The following is a 17,147-nucleotide window of genomic DNA, read 5'->3' as shown; positions in this document are numbered from 1 at the left end:
CTTTGGGCATTTCCATTGAAGCATGGGCAGGGAAGAAGGCTTTTCAATTTTCACTTACCTTATCCCTCATCCATCGGTTTCCATCTGACCTTTCTTCCCGTTTAAGACAACCAACCATTTGCCTTGAAAAAGGTGATGAGTGATCGAGGTATGATTCTTGTATTTGAAAATCACAAATTTGATTCTATTGTCAATATTCTATTGGTCAAGTCTATCAGATATGTTTTTATTAATGTTGTTTATCTCTCATGTGTAGTTTGATAACCATTTCACATGAATAGAGTTCATCCCGCGCATCTCTATGGTAGTTTATCTCTCATGTGTAGTTTGATAACTATTTCACATGAATAGAGTTCAAGGTTTTTGTCCGAATTTTCGCCAATAAGAACCCAAAAAATCGCTAGGTTTTTGTCCGAATTTTCGCCAAGGTTTTATTTTATTTTTTATTTTTTAAAAAAATTGTTTAAATTTGTTTAATTTTTAAGACTTGATAATTATAAACTATTTAATACTTTAATATTTAATATTAAAATATTTAATATTAACCTAAAAAACATCTAGAGTTTAAACAATTTATGGTTATTTCGCTCAAAATGATGCTCTTTATAGGGAAATAACGAATTTTAAAAAAAGAAAGAAACAATAAATAATCAACCGACTAGACGACCTAGCCGATGCCTAGGTGGCCTAGCCTGTGCCTAGGAGGCCTAGGCAACGCTTAGGCGGCCGACCTAGACCACCCATTATGGTGATACACTAGGCGGCCAGCCAGTGCCCGCAGATTAATTAGTGCCTAGGCGGGATTTTTGCAACACTGATAAGAACAAAGAGCGAAGAGAAAAATGGAGGGTAACAAAAGGGAAAAGAAAACAAAGTTGTCAAGAAATATATATTTTATACACTCTGAGGGCGCCTGCAGTGCACGTGTTCGCTAGGTGCACTCGATGCGCCACACGCACACCAAGACGGCCTTTACATTTTTATATTTCCTCTTTCTTCTTGGGCTCCACACAAAACTCAAATTACTAAATATTTAAAATAATAATAATAATAATAATAAAAATCTCTCACTTCCCTTCTTTCCCTCTAAGTCAGCTTCTAATCATCATGGTCCACACAGCTGTGTGGACCATACTATCAAATAATGTACATTCAATATAAAAATAATGTACATTGTATTCAGGGAATATACATTATTTGTGTACTGAATGTACATTATTTTTATAGTATAAAAATAATGTACATTCAGTACAAAAATAATGTACATTTAGTACATTAAAAATGTACATTTTATTATGGTCCACACAGCTGTGTGATACAATAATTTGCCGTCAGCTTCTCTCACCCCATAAAATTTAAAAAAAATATAAAAAATAAAAAATCATTGTTGGTGATGTTCTAATAATGGGTCAGCCCATTCTAAAGTAGTCCCACCCTTTCGTCACCAACGGCCCAACCCAATACTAATTTCTCTCGCCATGAACTGCCGCCCATAACAGCCACCCCAGCCCAGCCGTCTCTTCCACTTTCCCAGAAAACGAGTCAGTACCCATCATCCAACGTCGTATCCTTGTACGGTAATAATTTCTCCCTCTACGACAACCTCGTATAGTCGTACCCCCATCTCTGTTTTTGTATTTTTCCCGGGCCTGTGACCTCCCATTTGTATTTATTCACTTAATCTTTGGCCTCTGTTCAGCAAGTCAAGACTCGGTCATCGGCATGGGGTCAGCAAACATTGCCGTCGATCCAAGATCCAAACTTTCCGACGAACTGACGTCGGAGAAAGACGGGCAGAGCGAAATTGATCCGGTGGGAGCGTCTCTTGCGTTACTCGAGATAAGCCCAGCTGTGGGTTCCGGCAGCAGAGGCGGAGTTGCAGATGTCGCCGCCGTGGACGGCGGTTCTTCGCGGCGGAAACTCATTATACTGGACGTCAATGGGCTCCTTGGAGACGTAGTCAGGCGCCGCGTCCCTGGCGGTGCCAGCTTTTCAGGAGGAACAAGTGAGAGTGAGACAACCAGACAAACAACCTTTTGAAATTTCCTTAATTCTCGCTCTTGTACGTTGTACTGATCTTATAACCTTAAATTATTCGAAATTTGCAGTCATTAAGCGGCCCTTCTGCGACGATTTTCTGCGTTTTTGCTTCGACAAGTTTGATGTTGGCATCTGGTCTTCCAGACTCGAGTAATCTCAACTCCTAATTCACAATATAATACTTCTTCAACGTTCAATTCTTGGTTCGGTCATTACAACAACATATATATATTTGCAGGAAAAATCTTGACCCAATTGTTGATTATCTACTGGGAGATCAGAAGAAAAAGCTGTTGTTTTGCTGGGTAAGATTCATAATCTTTTATACAAGTGCATACAAAGAATCCAATTTCGGCCTTTAAGCTTAGACTGATTTACTTCCGTATAATTATTTGAGGGTTAAGCCTTCTTGATTTGAACCACCAATATGGTGCACACCCTCGAGTGTTGACTATGAATTTCTTAGTCATCTAAAAGAAATCCAATATGGGATTTCATTCTAAGCTTCTTACGTTGTGTACTGATGAAATGTGTAGAATATGTCCCATTGTACCCAGACAGGCTTCAACACTCCTGAGAACAAGTATAAACCCTTGGTTTTGAAGGAATTAAGGAAAATATGGGAGAATGAATTCCCTAATCTACCACGGGTCAAAGGATACTACAATGAATCAAACACATTGCTTTTGGATGATACTCCTTACAAGGCCTTACTCAATCCTGTGAGTACAAATTAAATGGTTTGAAAAGATACATTAAATATATATATTATCCATATGATGGATGTGACTTGTTTTTGGTGCTTATTAGGTTCATAGTTCAATCTTTCCTGAGACGTACAAGTTGATGAACAAGAACGATAAAGCATTGGGTCCTGGAGGTGATCTTCGAGTGTATTTAGAATGTTTAGCAGATGCTGAGGATGTGAGGGGATATGTTGAAAAGCATCCATTTGGGCAGAAGGCCATTGATGAAACTACCTCCAACTGGAATTTCTACTCGAGGGTTCTTGGATCCCTTCCATGATTCATATCTTTCACCTATTCTGTTCTGTTCTAAACAATGTAACATACACATATACGCATGTATATGAATATAATTATCTACTTATTTTGGAACGAACTCAAAAATTTACATTTTACTTCAATTCTATCAAGAAATAAAACCATCTCCCTTTTAACTGTTCAATTCTGTTTGTTACTACTTCAACTGATCTATCAAGAAATAAACTTATAAATTTATAGGCCTCACCGGTCTCATCTCACATATATAAGAAAAAGTGTTTGGCTACTTTATCTGTTACTCCCATTTAGTCCTGAAGAAGCTAAGGTGTGCTATAAGACAATTGATTGATATTTTTTTAAGGTAAAAAGAGAATATATTAAATCAAGAACTCCAAAATACAATTGTTTGATATTTATTCAATGGAAAATAGCACTTTTTTTCTCTAAATTATGTGCATAGCAGTTTTCCCCCTAAGTTATTAAAGTAGCGATTTTTCCCCTCAGTTATTTTTAAAATGTCGTTTTTTCTTCTTATAATTTTAAATTGACATTTTTGTCCTTAAAAATAACTATTTCATTTATTTTTCTTCTCTAACTAATTATTACTAATATGTAAGGATGACCACTATTCGATTCGAACCTAACCAGACATTGTAGCAATTATACTTAAATAGTATGGACGGTTCTGGTTACGATTCAGAACCGAAAAAAATAAAATAAAATAATTGTTGAACCGTGAACCAGAACTGAATCGCAGTCATATATAGTGAAAATGATCAAACACTTATTTTGATAAATTGGTTCGGTTCGATTCCAATTTCGATTTTGAACCACCAATTAAAAATTTATTTATTTATTATTTTTGTAATAATTAGTTGGAGAAGAAAAATAAACGAAATAGTTATTTTTAAGGGCAAAAATGTCAATTTAATATCACTGAAAAAGCTGTCAATTTTAAAATAACTGAGGGAAAAAAACCGTCGCTTTAATAACTCAAAATAAAAACTGATATATGCATATAACTCAAAGGAAAAAAAATGTGAAATACTAATAAAGATTCATTACTTCATTAATTGATGAACTAATATAGATCAGAGTAATTAGTGCATCAAAGTGATAAAGTAATGACTTTTCTTTCTTCCCAAGTAATGACTTTTCTTGGAATAGGACTTCCACTTCTTCATTTAAAATAACATATTAAATTTGAATTTTATAAATAAAAACAAAAGACATTAATCTCAATTCTACATTGGAAAATAGATAAAATGATAAATTCTACATTAGAAAATAGAGTAAAGTACCATAAGGATTTAGTGGCCTCCCTGTATTATTAGATTGTTTCGACAAATCCAATGATCATTGACCAACGACCAAGAATGGGAGTATTGGTAATGGGGACATTATACCTAACTTTTTTAGAAAAATTTTGTCACCCTTATAAAAATATCACATTTTAAATTTTAAAAATAAAATAATGAGTTCTAGTTATATAAACCCAACTCCTAAATCTAGCTCGTTCTCATTTGTATAAGTCTGATCCATCCTTATATATTAACTAGTATTATACCCGTGCGTTGCACAGTCTAAAGTTAAATATTGTTATGTGATTTTATTACGTAGTTTACATTGATATAATCCATAGAACTAACTTAGTTTATCTGTTGTAATCTATGTAACGGGAGCTAATTTAAAAAAACATTATAAAATAAAATACTTTATAGTACAAAACATTAATTTGTAAAAAGGAAATTTACAAATTATTAAAAACTTCATGGTACACAACATTGGTAGTGTGGTTACTACTCTCACCTCCTTCATTTGGTATTAGAATTTTTAACCCAGAAGGGTTACTAATCCTTGAAGCAGCAACATATAGTTGACCATGAACAAATACGGATTTCTTTAGTAGTAGCCCGACGTGTGTTAAAGTCTGTCCTTGGCTCTTGTTGATAGTCATTGCATATGACAGCATGAGGGGAAACTGCCTTCTTTGAAATTTAAATGGCAAACTTGTATCAGTTGGAGTCATGGACATCCTTGGTATCAACACGACATTACCGGCATTGTGGCCTCCGACAATCTTTGCTTCTACAACATGATCAGATAACCTAGTAATGATCAATCTTGTACCATTACAAAGTCCCATTGAGTGATCTATATTTCTCAACAACATTACGGGAGACCCAATCTTCAAAGTTAAAGAGTGGTTGGGTATGCCAGAAGCTTTCAAACCGTTTAAAAATTCTGGAGTGTGCATATCATATAGTATACCATTCGTTGAGTCAGACTTACAAACACTGTCGCAACTTAGGTATGTATGGCTCTCAGCAAGATGCAAATCACTCATATACTCATTTACCGCATTGACCACATCTAGTGTTGGCGCAAGTATTGCACGATTCTCCATTTGTTGAAAGTCTGATCCGCCCTGCCTGAACATAGGGAATACACTATCCACTATTGTAGATATGTAGTCACCATCTGATGGCAATAACATTTCTTTCGGTATTTCAACTTTTGCATGGCCATCATTACGTCCGCCTAAAGTTCCATTTCCTATATCAGCCAACCAAGCAGCAAACTGTTCAATATGCTTGTTACTGTCCGACGCGTCAAGTGTTCTAAGACGCAGGTTCTTTGTCAGGCGTAGTACTCGGCATGACTCCCAGAGGTAAGATGAGTTGATTGCAGCAGACACAATATCTTGCCGAGAGCCTTTAGGAACGACCGGTAATATCTGCCTGAAGTCACCCCCTAATAACACTGTCTTCCCGCCAAATGTCTTATGCACGCTATGCGGATCGCTATACCGCATAAGGTCTCGCATTGTCTTATCCAGCGCCTCAAAACAGTGTTTGTGCATCATGGGTGCTTCATCCCATATGATTAGCTTGGCTTGGATTAGCAGTTCGGCCAGTTGACTACCTTGACTAATGTTGCACGTGGAATCCTCGTTAACTGCAATTGGAATGGCGAACCTTGAGTGAGCTGTTCGACCTCCTGGGAGTAGTAGTGATGCAATACCACTTGATGCAACATTCAGTACAATATCACCTGCCGATCTTATCTTCGAAGATAATGCTTTCCAAACAAACGTTTTTCCTGTACCTCCATAACCATATACAAAGAACAACCCCCCCCTGTGATTTTGTATATCACTTAGAATGGTGTCGTATACAACAAACTGCTCATCCGTTAATTGACTCTCCATCTTCTCACTTTCTTGTCTCATGGCCTGCCTGTCGTAGTTAAGCTCATCAAACAGCAAACGATTGTTAGCCAATAATGCATCATCATAATTCGGAATTGGCATTTGCGGGTAATCTTTCAAACACTTGTTGTACAGCTGCAATAAAAGCTCTAGTTCAAGCAGACCTAGGTTTTTCTTCTCATCATCAGACAATCGCAAACCTGCAGATTTAAAAATAAGACATAGTTATGTAATTCACGATAGATCAAAAGATTAATTATTATGTAAACTACATGGCTTGAAATGGAATTAAGAAATTACCCATGTCTTTCAGTACTAATCTCCTGTTATATTGGCAATCCTCACATAGATGGTGCCAAACATGATTCCACACATTCTCAGGTCGATTCACCAAGTTTGCAGTGAGTAATATGACAAATAATTTCCTCAAAGATTGGGCAGTAGACCAATTACTTGCCTCATTAATTGCATCAATGTATTCTCTGTCGTCGTCTAGCAGCCCTCTAGCATAGCATGCATCTCTAAAAGTTGGGTATACAACACCTTGAACTGTCTTGATGTCTTGAAAACTCGTCGGACCACGGACTACGTTTAAAAGACATCTCAAGTAGTAAACTTCACCACTACCAGGAGGTACAAAAAATATGCGTCCAATAGAGAAACCCCTCTTCCTAGGATGCCATTCCCTAACATCTTTCTTCCACACAAATTTACTTGGCATGTCAATATAAGCCAACTCTTTAGCTGATGCATATTTCTTGTTAGCATCAAACCATGCGGTGAACATACTTTGATTGACAGTCGGTCTATTAAGCACATTTTCAATCCTGTCATCATCCTCAAAAATAACTGTTTGGCAGTCTGGCAAATGGAAGCTTAGTCTCTCAACCGGGGGGTGCCTAAGCTGTACATCGAAACTCAACAACCGCCATGCTGCCTCGCACGCGGAGACGTAGCGACAGTCGTAATACATTGTAATTTCATCCACGGCTACATTTTCGTTTTCATCATTTGTGGTCTTGTAGAATTCAGCAGTCACCCTATCATTCCCTTTGTTGACATACTTGAACAAATATTTGATTGATCTTGATTGGTTGCACCATTCAACGTTTATATGTGCCCTGTATTTGAGTAGTAGATATCTATTGTGCGGCACACAGTACCTGCTGTCCAAATGCACCCCATTTCTTTCGACTGTTGCACCATTGTCACGACGCCTGTAGATTGGGTAACCGTCATCATCCAATGTGGATACCTCAACAAATTTTTTGGGAAAATGTTTAGAGCACTTTTTATTGACCATGCACGGAGATTTAGGTCTTTCTTGTCCACATGGCCCGTGCATCATAAATTCCCCAACAGCTTTATAATACTCAATGTCTTGTTCCTTGTTAGGTATTTCGGCATATATGAACTCATCCATGTGATTAGCTGAAAAGCCTTCGGTCAATCTTTCTAGGAATATGAGTATGTGAGCGTGTGGTAACCCACGTTTCTGAAATTCTATAGTATACACCACTGTATATCCAAAAAATAAAACAAAAATCAGAACACATATAGTAAATAGAAAGAGCATATACATATTTAATTATTTTTTATTGTCATATTTAAAGAAGGCATTAAAATAATTTAATGAAATACCTGCGGTTACAATACCAAATAGCTTGCCATTGCGTATCTCTTTCACTAAAGCATCCAACTTCATCTTGAAGACTCTAGATACAATGTCTGGCCTATCTTCTGCATTGAGGTTGCATTTTTCCATAAATCTTTGAATCTCAGACCACTTAGGATTGCATGTGAATGTTATAAATAAGTTAGGATACCCCTTATGTCTGCAAATGGCCATTGCATCCTGATAATTCTGTATCATATATCGAGCCCCCCCTGTGAAAGTCGAAGGTAATATGATCCTCTTACCTTGCTTGTTTGTATCAACCTCACCCCTAGTAAGAGCATCACTCAACCCCTTGTATGCCTCACACCGCAGTGCCTTCTAATTATTGCGAATGTAAAGTAACCTGCCGGATTCCACCATGGTGTAAGCATCAACCAGGAACTGTTGATACAGTCGTCTCGCATATAACATCGTTGACAGTTCACTAAACCTGTCGTGGATTTTGTAAGCAAAATATTCCCGCTGAGAAACACGAACCCTAGCGCCATTTGTTTTTGTAGCTGTAGTACAGTACTGGATGTCTTCACGATAACCATCTTCGCCTAACGGGAACAAAATAGGATATTGCAACGGCAAGTACGCTGGATTGAGCTCGTTTATTCTCTTAAGTGACCCGGCCTTTGTCTCCACTATTATATCTCGTTGCCCTAGTGTAGGGTCTAGATCGCCAACAATTAAAGCAGCAACCTCCGAAGCAGTGGGCAAATTGTATGTTCTGGCATCACTCTGCCGCTTACCAATCAGCCTCATCTTAAAATTTACTTGTGGATTGTTGTCAATCTGAGTTTTTGCCCATCGAAAAGATTGCACCAACACATTGTGCTCATCTAGATCTTGCTTGATATCTTGAACTATATCAACATGCGTTTTGTCCTTCATTTCAGCACCACTATTTGATCAATAGGAAAACATTGGTTAAAGATATTCTTGTAATAATTTTGTGGAATTAAAAAGTAATCGATGATGTTAAAGAACAGATACAAAATTTTAATACCTGAATGCATTGATGCGGTTCTCTACCTCGTTCTCCGTGTCATGGATGTATAACTGAGCAAACTTCGGGCTCTTACCAAGATCTGGCAGTAGTCCTCCCATTAAATGGTAATTTTGCCCATTTATCCTAAATATTGGTGGGCAATTCCCAAGGTTGATGGATTTATCCACCTTAGCCCCCAACGACGTAAAAGAAAACATGTTATTGTACCTCCTTATGTGTTTTAAAAATTCATTCTGTTTGGTGCCTCTTTGAAAAAATAAGTTGAAAATCCTTTTTGGAGGTAAAGACATTTTGGGTAGTTTGATCTTCCCATGACCGCAGCACGTTGAATATTTAGCTGTTCCGCTACGCACAGCCTTATTAACACGCTCCTCAAACCAATAGATTGCGTTGCAGTGTTCGCATATATTGTTTGGGTCACCAATATCCATGTAGGCAACTGCAAAAATGCAATCATGTAAGATATATAATGCGATTTGATAAAATAAAGTGTAAAAAAATAATAAAAATTAATTTTTAAGTCTGCAATTACAATAGCATACCAAGAGTTGGTGTTGGTGGTATAACCAACTCATTGTCTGGTTCAAAGCATTGACATGTAGGGTGATCATTACTGTTGAAGTGTGATTCTGTTTGCAAAATGACACAATAAAAAACAATCGAATATGAGCATTAACTAAATAACAATATTATATCACATATTTTGGCGTATGAAAATATGGCATTTATTATGCTAAATGCACTAATAACAATTCATTGATATTTCTGAACCAATGAACTCAACAATTGTAGGCAAGTATTTAAGAAATTTCGGAAAAATAGTTAATAACGTATAATACGTACCTTCATTGGGTAGCGGCAGTTGTTCATGTTCGTTGTCTACCTGGGCGAAATCTTGTGCTAGATTGCGCACTACTAAATGTTCATCAACTGCATGATTGACATGGCTTTTGCCAGTTTCTATAGCTATCAAGTACAAATGAAAAGCGTTATTCAACATTGTTTAACCATGTATCATTGCTAATAATATCTAATAAGGTATTACTATACACATAATAAAAGTAAATGACCGTATCCGAACTACCTAATAATACATTAAAATATAATAATGTTAACTTATTAATTAGAATAACTAACCTTTGGAGACATCGGTTATAGTACCGTTCACTCTTGTTAGAGCAGAATTTGACAAAGTTCCATCATAGTTGTACGGGATCCCGTTGTTTGACTGCGTCGGGTATACCATTCCATGAAACCGGCGTTTATTGGGGTCCCCTTTGCACATGCAAAAAATATCTCAATTGATGCATGCGAAAAATGTATATATTATGACATAATAATATGGACAGAATTGATAACTAACCATTAGTCAAATCTTGTAACGGGAGTTTTTGTTTTTTCTTCAATCCTATTCAATATATCCAAGACGGTCAACACATAATATAATTGTTAAAAACATTTACAGAATCGTTATTAAAATTTATTAATATGGAATAGATCTCGTGTACGAAATGAATTTTTGCATACCTTTTAACTCATGTGACGTCTCTGATGTGTTATTCATGCAAATAATACTGGATTTGATTAAGTTACCACCTGAAAATTATCATGTCGTTGAGTCAAATACGTTGTTTGTAATATTACAACAATGTCTACGATTTGTCTACAAATTAATGGTTATAATAAATTAAAAGATATAAAAACTTACTGTTAGTCAGGATGCTCAAAGGTGAATTGGTTGCATTCTTAAAAACACCGGAAATGCACGAAACTTCCGTCTGTACACCTTTCCCATTGTTTGGAGTGTTATTATAAGTATCCGTTACTCGCGCATTACTGTTGTTCTCTGAAATATTACAACAATATAATCTATTTATTAGGACGATAGTAAACAACAAAGTCTGCCCGTTACGATGTTATTATCAGTACAATAGATACACATATATTAAAAAAAATAACACAAAAAGTAATCAAAATCACATACATATATAATTACCTAATTTTATATAATTACCTAATATTACGTATAAATATATATATAATACTATTTATATATATATATATATAAATAATATAATCCATTAGCTAAACACTTTTGGACCCAACAAAAAAACGCAGAGCTACCCTCTCGTTGCATCTGCGATTTCCCTTCAGACCAAACCCAACGCTGGCAGTGCTCTTTCCATTTTGTGTATCGTGGTTGCCAAATCAATGTTCATATCGATTTTGTGCACTAAAGTGGAGCTGTATGAGCTCCACTTCGGTCGATCTACCCAGTCTTCGACACAGAGATGGCGAAATCCACAACCGGAATCCAAATGTTAGGTTTTCATTCGCAGATTCCGACGATCAGCGATTACGATTTGTGGATCTAATGAATCGAGCTACGGTTACTTGTAATTAAGGAATTTGTAGATGAATTCGTACAATTCTGTGCTGTTTTTGTTTCACAGGTTAGATCTATTCTACATATGTGGACTATTTGATTCCAGCCTAAGGATTACAAAGAGCATTTCGGTACGGTTCTCAAATTTTACAATAATATTAGTTCTTGCTAGTGTCAGCTCTTATACTGTTTACAATACCTATAGTTTACATTTAAGGAATTCATAGTTCTTAAGAAAATGAATTATTGGTAATAACAGTTTATGATATAAATGTAAAAATTTGATGAACTGTACATGCTAGTGAATACAAATTTGATTCTTAGATAATATGAACTGAAGTGATTAAGGTGATAATGTAGAAGGGAATGCAAAAGTGATTTGAGATTACTGAAGAATACCTTTGTTCTGAGTTTTATGTTTCCTTTTGCTGCCTATGACTGCTGAACAGGTTATCTGCCTCATATTTGCATTCCCCAATTTGTATCTAGGGTGATTTGGGACAAAACTGTTTTAGCTGTAGTTGGGGTTGGTATTTTAATACTTCCTTCAGGTTTTTGACTGGATAGATAATATGTAGTTTAATCTGGGAATACCAAAAGACCCTAACATCATTAAGGCAGAAAAGCATAAGTAGTTCTTGAGTTAAAGTGTAACCTAGATATTAGAAAGAATTATTTGACCATTCCATAATTTGATTTTTGTTTAGTTAAACTGCAATTATCTCATGACCTTTAATTATTTCTTAATGGTGCTACTAACACCTCCATCTGCATGGTTTAGTTTGACTATGACAGTACTGTCCCACTATCTCCTACGCAGATCTGTTATTGTGAAAGTCATGCATTCAAAAGGACTTAAACTATTATCAGCAATTTTAAAATTGGTAATAAGGTATGTCATATTATACTTAAGATTGTAGTTATTAACCGTATATGGTATTAACCAACTATGCTCATAGTTATTTAAAACACCAATGTTTACCTATGAGTCATGTAAGAGTACAAAGCAGAACACTATCTTAAAACACAAATATTGCGCTTTTTAAGATAGTGTTTTACCCTATACTTTGTACTGTTACATGACTCAACCCTAATAGTTTAAGTTGAAGAATACAAACTATACAATAATAATAACCATTTGTAATAGTTAATACTATCTATTACACAAATCTGGAAAATGAATACTTCTAGCCAAGTTAAGTCAACATTTTTATATTCTGCTCTAAGAGAACTACGGTAAATGTTCTAATTCAATCTCTTTTTACAGAAAATCCTTACTAATGCAGTTCGGAAATTGAAAGTCCGTGATTTTGGGATTCATCAGGTGTCAATTGTTGAAGCCACATCTGCTGTTTTCTGGACTGTATGAGTTTTAAAGTTTCTGAGTTTAGTTTTACAAATTTGTATACAGATTTTTAATAGAAGATTTTTTTATTTTCAGCAAGACAACGCAGATTTTAGAGCTGCAGGGGGAGCTGTGTTGGAGCTGAAGTTTATGTGTAACCTTCTTTCTTTCATACAACAAATTTTATCATATGAAGTGATACACTATTCTTATAGAACTAAAAGAATATTGAGTAACCTTCTTTATTTCTTCTAGATAGAATGTAAACATTTAAGATGTTAAGATATTTAGTTGAAATCGAAATTAATACTTATTCTACTGAAAATGAAATGCTTTTGTAGTGAAAAAATAAAGTCATGCTTTTGTAGTGAAAATAAACAGTATTTTCTGCATTTGTTAATCCAGGTTTGTTAATAGGACTTACTTTTTTTTTTTCATTTGCATTTAAGTGTGCGTGTTAAGGTTTTCCGTTGCCTTTATTTTAGCAAGTGCGTTAGAGTGCGCTTGTAGTGCATTCTTTCTATACATAACAGGTTGTAAAGGGTTTCGAATACACAGCAGCCATATGTACTTTGTCTCCATTAGTAGACGTTAATGTTTCTAAGCAGTTCATGGCTAAATAATGACTGAAGAATGAATAATAAACAGTATTCCTGGGTTTGAATTTTATTCTTTTAGTGTATTCTTACATAGAAATTGAAAGGCTAGTGCATTACTGGTTTGAATTGGTCTGATTGTGATAATAAGATCCTACAGAAACACTACATGCTTGCTAAATAACAGTAACTAAAACGGCAATTGAGTTTGTTAATGAATATGACCTTGCTAACAGATCATACTTCTTTTTTTCATTTTACTTTAAGTGTTAGTATTGTGAAGGTTCGAATAGCTGATTTTTTTCCACTATGGTTCCAAACTGGAACCATTTCTTTACTACTGTTAATATTTCACAAATAATTTATGTTAGAAATCTTTATTCATTGCTATGTATTATGTATGTGATTCAGTTATGTATTCTCAATTGAATAGCATATAGGTACTATTAATACAGAAGGAAGAAAGGAAGTAGTAAAGCAGGCAAAGGCAAGTTGTAGATTTATTGATAGCAGATTAAATACAAAAGTAAAAAAATGATTGGATTAAAAAAGTAAAAACAATGATTGGATAAAAAAAGAGTATTTGACATTTACATTTACATTACTACTCATACATAGTTTTAGGAAAAATACTTCAACATGGAGCCTTGGAATACAGCATCTTTACAGCAATTGTAGAAGATTATAAGTGACCACTAACCTGCAAAACAAAAAAAAAATATGCATACAGTATACTTTAAATTCAAAAATATAGGAACTGGATGAAAATATTTAATACAACCCCAAGATTCATCAAGTAGCAAGTCCAAAACATGAGTAAAACATAAAAACAGTCTTAACAGTCTTAAAAATTAAAAGCAAGCAAAACATAAATTGTTTTGAAACACAAAGTGACAGTCAATCCATGTTCATTAGAAACATCTTTTCAATCAGTCTTCTCAATCTTCACTTTACTGTCTTTCACTTTCTTGCAGCACTTGGTGGAAGAGAACTGATCCAGCAAACTTCTCTTCACCGGTCCATCAGAGGTTTCAGCATTCTTCATAGGTGGCAGCATCTGTATAGGGCTCTCAGCTTCATCACTGTCAAACCCCTGAAATGGATAAACAGAAATTAAAATTGCAAGGTATTTTCTTATTTCTAATGACGATGTACAAATTAAATGAACTATTAGTTACCTGTAGGAATTCCTCATCATCATTACTTAATTGCACAGTAGAGTTAAGTTCCTTGTCATGAGCCTCCAAGAGTTCCTTGCAATACTGTTGAACAAACTTGCTTTCAGTGTTAATCTTTAAAACTGGGAAGGCATACGACCGATTGATAAATTGGTCTGTATTTGCCGAGACTCTAAATAACATTATCCTGCCAATTAATGCCTTGATCTCCTTTAGTGGACCCGGAGTCTGTAATTTAGAAATGAAAAATATTAATAGTATATAACTATTACGTCTAAATAAGGAAAATTTTTTAGAATGGAAAATTTGGATAAGGATACTTACATTCTTATTCCTCTGGTATAACTCAGTGGCAGATGTACCAATAAGTTCCATGCAATCTCTATCCCACAACAAAAAGGATGCAGTACCTTTGAGGTCAACAACCCTAAGTCTAATTTTGTACCTTAGCACTCCCCCTTCCCAAGTCATGTTACATTTGAAACATTTCAGAACACCTTCTGAAAGTTTAAGCTTCTTATTGCAACCCGGTTTTCTACATGAAGTATAACACCAATCATTGGACTTCTCAATGCCATTTATCTTGGCAGCAACCCAGAATTCTCCATGCTGCAAAGAGAAATTAAAATCTGTTAAGTTATAGTTTAGGGTTTAGGGTTTAGGGTTTAGGGTTTAGGGTGATACGAAATCAGAACAAATAAAGTGAAGTGAATTTTTTTTTTACCATTTCATTCCCATAGATCTCAGAAATGGTAGTCATCTGCATTGTTCTACTGGTTGACTCTTCAGAAATGGTAGTCATCTGCATTGTTCTACTGGTTGACTCTTCAATACTGTTTGTGAAACTGAAGCTTGTCATTGAACCAATACTGCGCATTGGAGTTTGTTCACCAATGTCCACCAGACTGTAGTAGTTTTGAGCATTTAAAATAAAGAAATCTGAATAAAAAACAATAGAAGAAAAGAAAATGTATTAAAGTTTAGCATACCTCTCTTTGAAGTTCTGAATCTCAGGGCAGTCCACATCAATTAGAAGTTTAGTAACATCATATGAAGATGAAATTTTCACATCACCATCTACAAATAAAAAATATATATGGTCAATAAACTGTTTAAATCAACTATCTAATAAGCAAACAATGAAATATGGTGTTTACTAACCTCTAGCACCAAGCTTGATTCTGCAGAATTGGATTAACACAACAACAGGGTCCTTTGAAGCAGATCTGTACAATGGTTCAAGTTTGGCCACGTGTTCATCCCAAAAGGTACAGTTCAAACGACTACCCCTATTTGAATGCATTTAACATATTGTTAGTTAAAATGAAATACAAATGAAATGAAAGTAGATGAGTATTTTGTTGACTTACATTGCATCTTCTAAAACAAAGTCTATGAGGACAGTATTCTGTCCAGAAATTGTTTTTTCTTGGGGAGCACGTATTTCAACAATACGGCCAATTAAATCTAATAAAATTATAGTAAAGAAAAATACTCAGCAGACAGGAAGATAAAACAAAGTGTATGCTGCCATATCTAATAATATGTATTAGAAAATAAGCAATAGAAATAGAAATTGACTGCAGAGAAAAAAAAGCTTACCAATCAACTCCTTGACATCTAGTGATGGATTACCTTTCAAAGTATGGAATGGTCTCGGTCTGAACATGTGGTAAGGGAAATTATCTGACCTAGATTCCTTCATGATAGTCTCGTGATTGAACTGCAGCATGAACTCGTGCATGCTAGTCTTATAGGTATGCCAATTGGCAACGACATAAAAGTTCTTGAAACAATAGACATTTCCTTCTATAAAGCTTTCTGGGAATTTTGGTAAAACATCCTTTGGTATACAGGCATGGATTACAGTTTTTGGTAAAACATCCTTTGGTATACAGGCATGGATTACAGTTGCCTGAACATAGCAAGTGTTACACACTAAACCCTACATCTATAAATCTTATCTTACATGATCAAAATACAAAATAATGAATTTTTTTTTTGCAGAAATTATGATGATGAAAGATACCTCTTTGTCGTGCAGCACCAACTCTTTACTCTTGATTTCTGATGATCCTCTCCTTTCCATTACAGTATATGATCGAACCACTCGAACCTTGACAGCACTCCTTCTCTTAAACGTCGTCAACTCATTTAAAAGACAATACATTCCCATGATTATGAAGTTGGAATGCAAATGGGATATCAGTTTCAACTCGATTAGTAGATTGCAGGAATTTAAATTTGATTAGTAAATTGCATTTATTTGGGATCCTTCACTAACCTGTAATATATAAGGCTGCGCATTAATGGACTTCTTGGCCCTCACGGTGCAGGCATGCCTGGGATGTCGAACCGACGGCAACGATTCCCTTTCCGATGTAAAGGGAATTACGCCGTTTACAAACGTGTGGCCTAACACTTACTATTTGAAATCATTATGTTTCCTTTCACAGTAGTTAATCTTCCATTTACATCGTTGGTATTTCCTTAATTACAAAACTGCACCGTTTTACAAATCTGATAGACCGTAATTATAAACCAAAACTACGCCGTTTTGCACTGGGCGGGAACTGCATTTAATGGTCTTCTTCTGGCTTTTTTATTATAGAAGATTTACATTAATTAGTCGTTTGAGATGCATTAAGTTATAAGTTACTATAGTGATCAGAGTTTTATAAAAAAGAAAGATTTCAGATAAAAAGAATTTAA

General features: G+C 35.2%; 3 protein-coding genes across 3 annotated transcripts; 1 reads left to right on the top strand and 2 right to left on the bottom strand.

Moving 5' to 3' along the window:
• The first annotated feature begins 120 nt into the window (after positions 1 to 120).
• On the top strand, positions 121 to 3,228 carry LOC116020772 (uncharacterized FCP1 homology domain-containing protein C1271.03c-like). Its single transcript, XM_031261295.1, has 6 exons — positions 121 to 148; positions 1,700 to 2,005; positions 2,109 to 2,190; positions 2,279 to 2,345; positions 2,577 to 2,762; positions 2,851 to 3,228. The coding sequence occupies exons 1-6, from the start codon at positions 136 to 138 to the stop codon at positions 3,064 to 3,066; spliced, it is 870 nt and encodes a 289-aa protein (XP_031117155.1). The 5' UTR covers positions 121 to 135; the 3' UTR covers positions 3,067 to 3,228.
• Positions 3,229 to 4,794: 1,566 nt separating this feature from the next.
• On the bottom strand, positions 4,795 to 10,176 carry LOC116020446. The gene is made up of 9 exons (XM_031260919.1): positions 10,068 to 10,176; positions 9,774 to 9,896; positions 9,473 to 9,559; positions 8,928 to 9,369; positions 8,277 to 8,822; positions 7,897 to 8,090; positions 6,556 to 7,773; positions 5,698 to 6,455; positions 4,795 to 5,331 (listed from the first exon to the last, which is right to left on the bottom strand). The coding sequence occupies exons 1-9, from the start codon at positions 10,174 to 10,176 to the stop codon at positions 4,795 to 4,797; spliced, it is 4,014 nt and encodes a 1,337-aa protein (XP_031116779.1).
• A 4,006-nt stretch (positions 10,177 to 14,182) lies between these two features.
• Positions 14,183 to 16,611, bottom strand: LOC116020445. The gene is made up of 9 exons (XM_031260918.1): positions 16,465 to 16,611; positions 16,038 to 16,350; positions 15,806 to 15,902; positions 15,597 to 15,724; positions 15,425 to 15,512; positions 15,160 to 15,340; positions 14,760 to 15,044; positions 14,436 to 14,663; positions 14,183 to 14,350 (listed from the first exon to the last, which is right to left on the bottom strand). Exons 1-9 carry the CDS (start codon positions 16,609 to 16,611, stop codon positions 14,183 to 14,185), a joined length of 1,635 nt encoding a protein of 544 aa, XP_031116778.1.
• Positions 16,612 to 17,147: the final 536 nt, after the last annotated feature.

Source organism: Ipomoea triloba, chromosome 5, assembly GCF_003576645.1.
Source record: "Ipomoea triloba cultivar NCNSP0323 chromosome 5, ASM357664v1".
NCBI classification, from domain to species: domain Eukaryota; kingdom Viridiplantae; phylum Streptophyta; class Magnoliopsida; order Solanales; family Convolvulaceae; genus Ipomoea; species Ipomoea triloba.
Note: the sequence above shows the minus strand (reverse complement) of the source record. Positions and strands in the feature narration are given on the sequence as shown.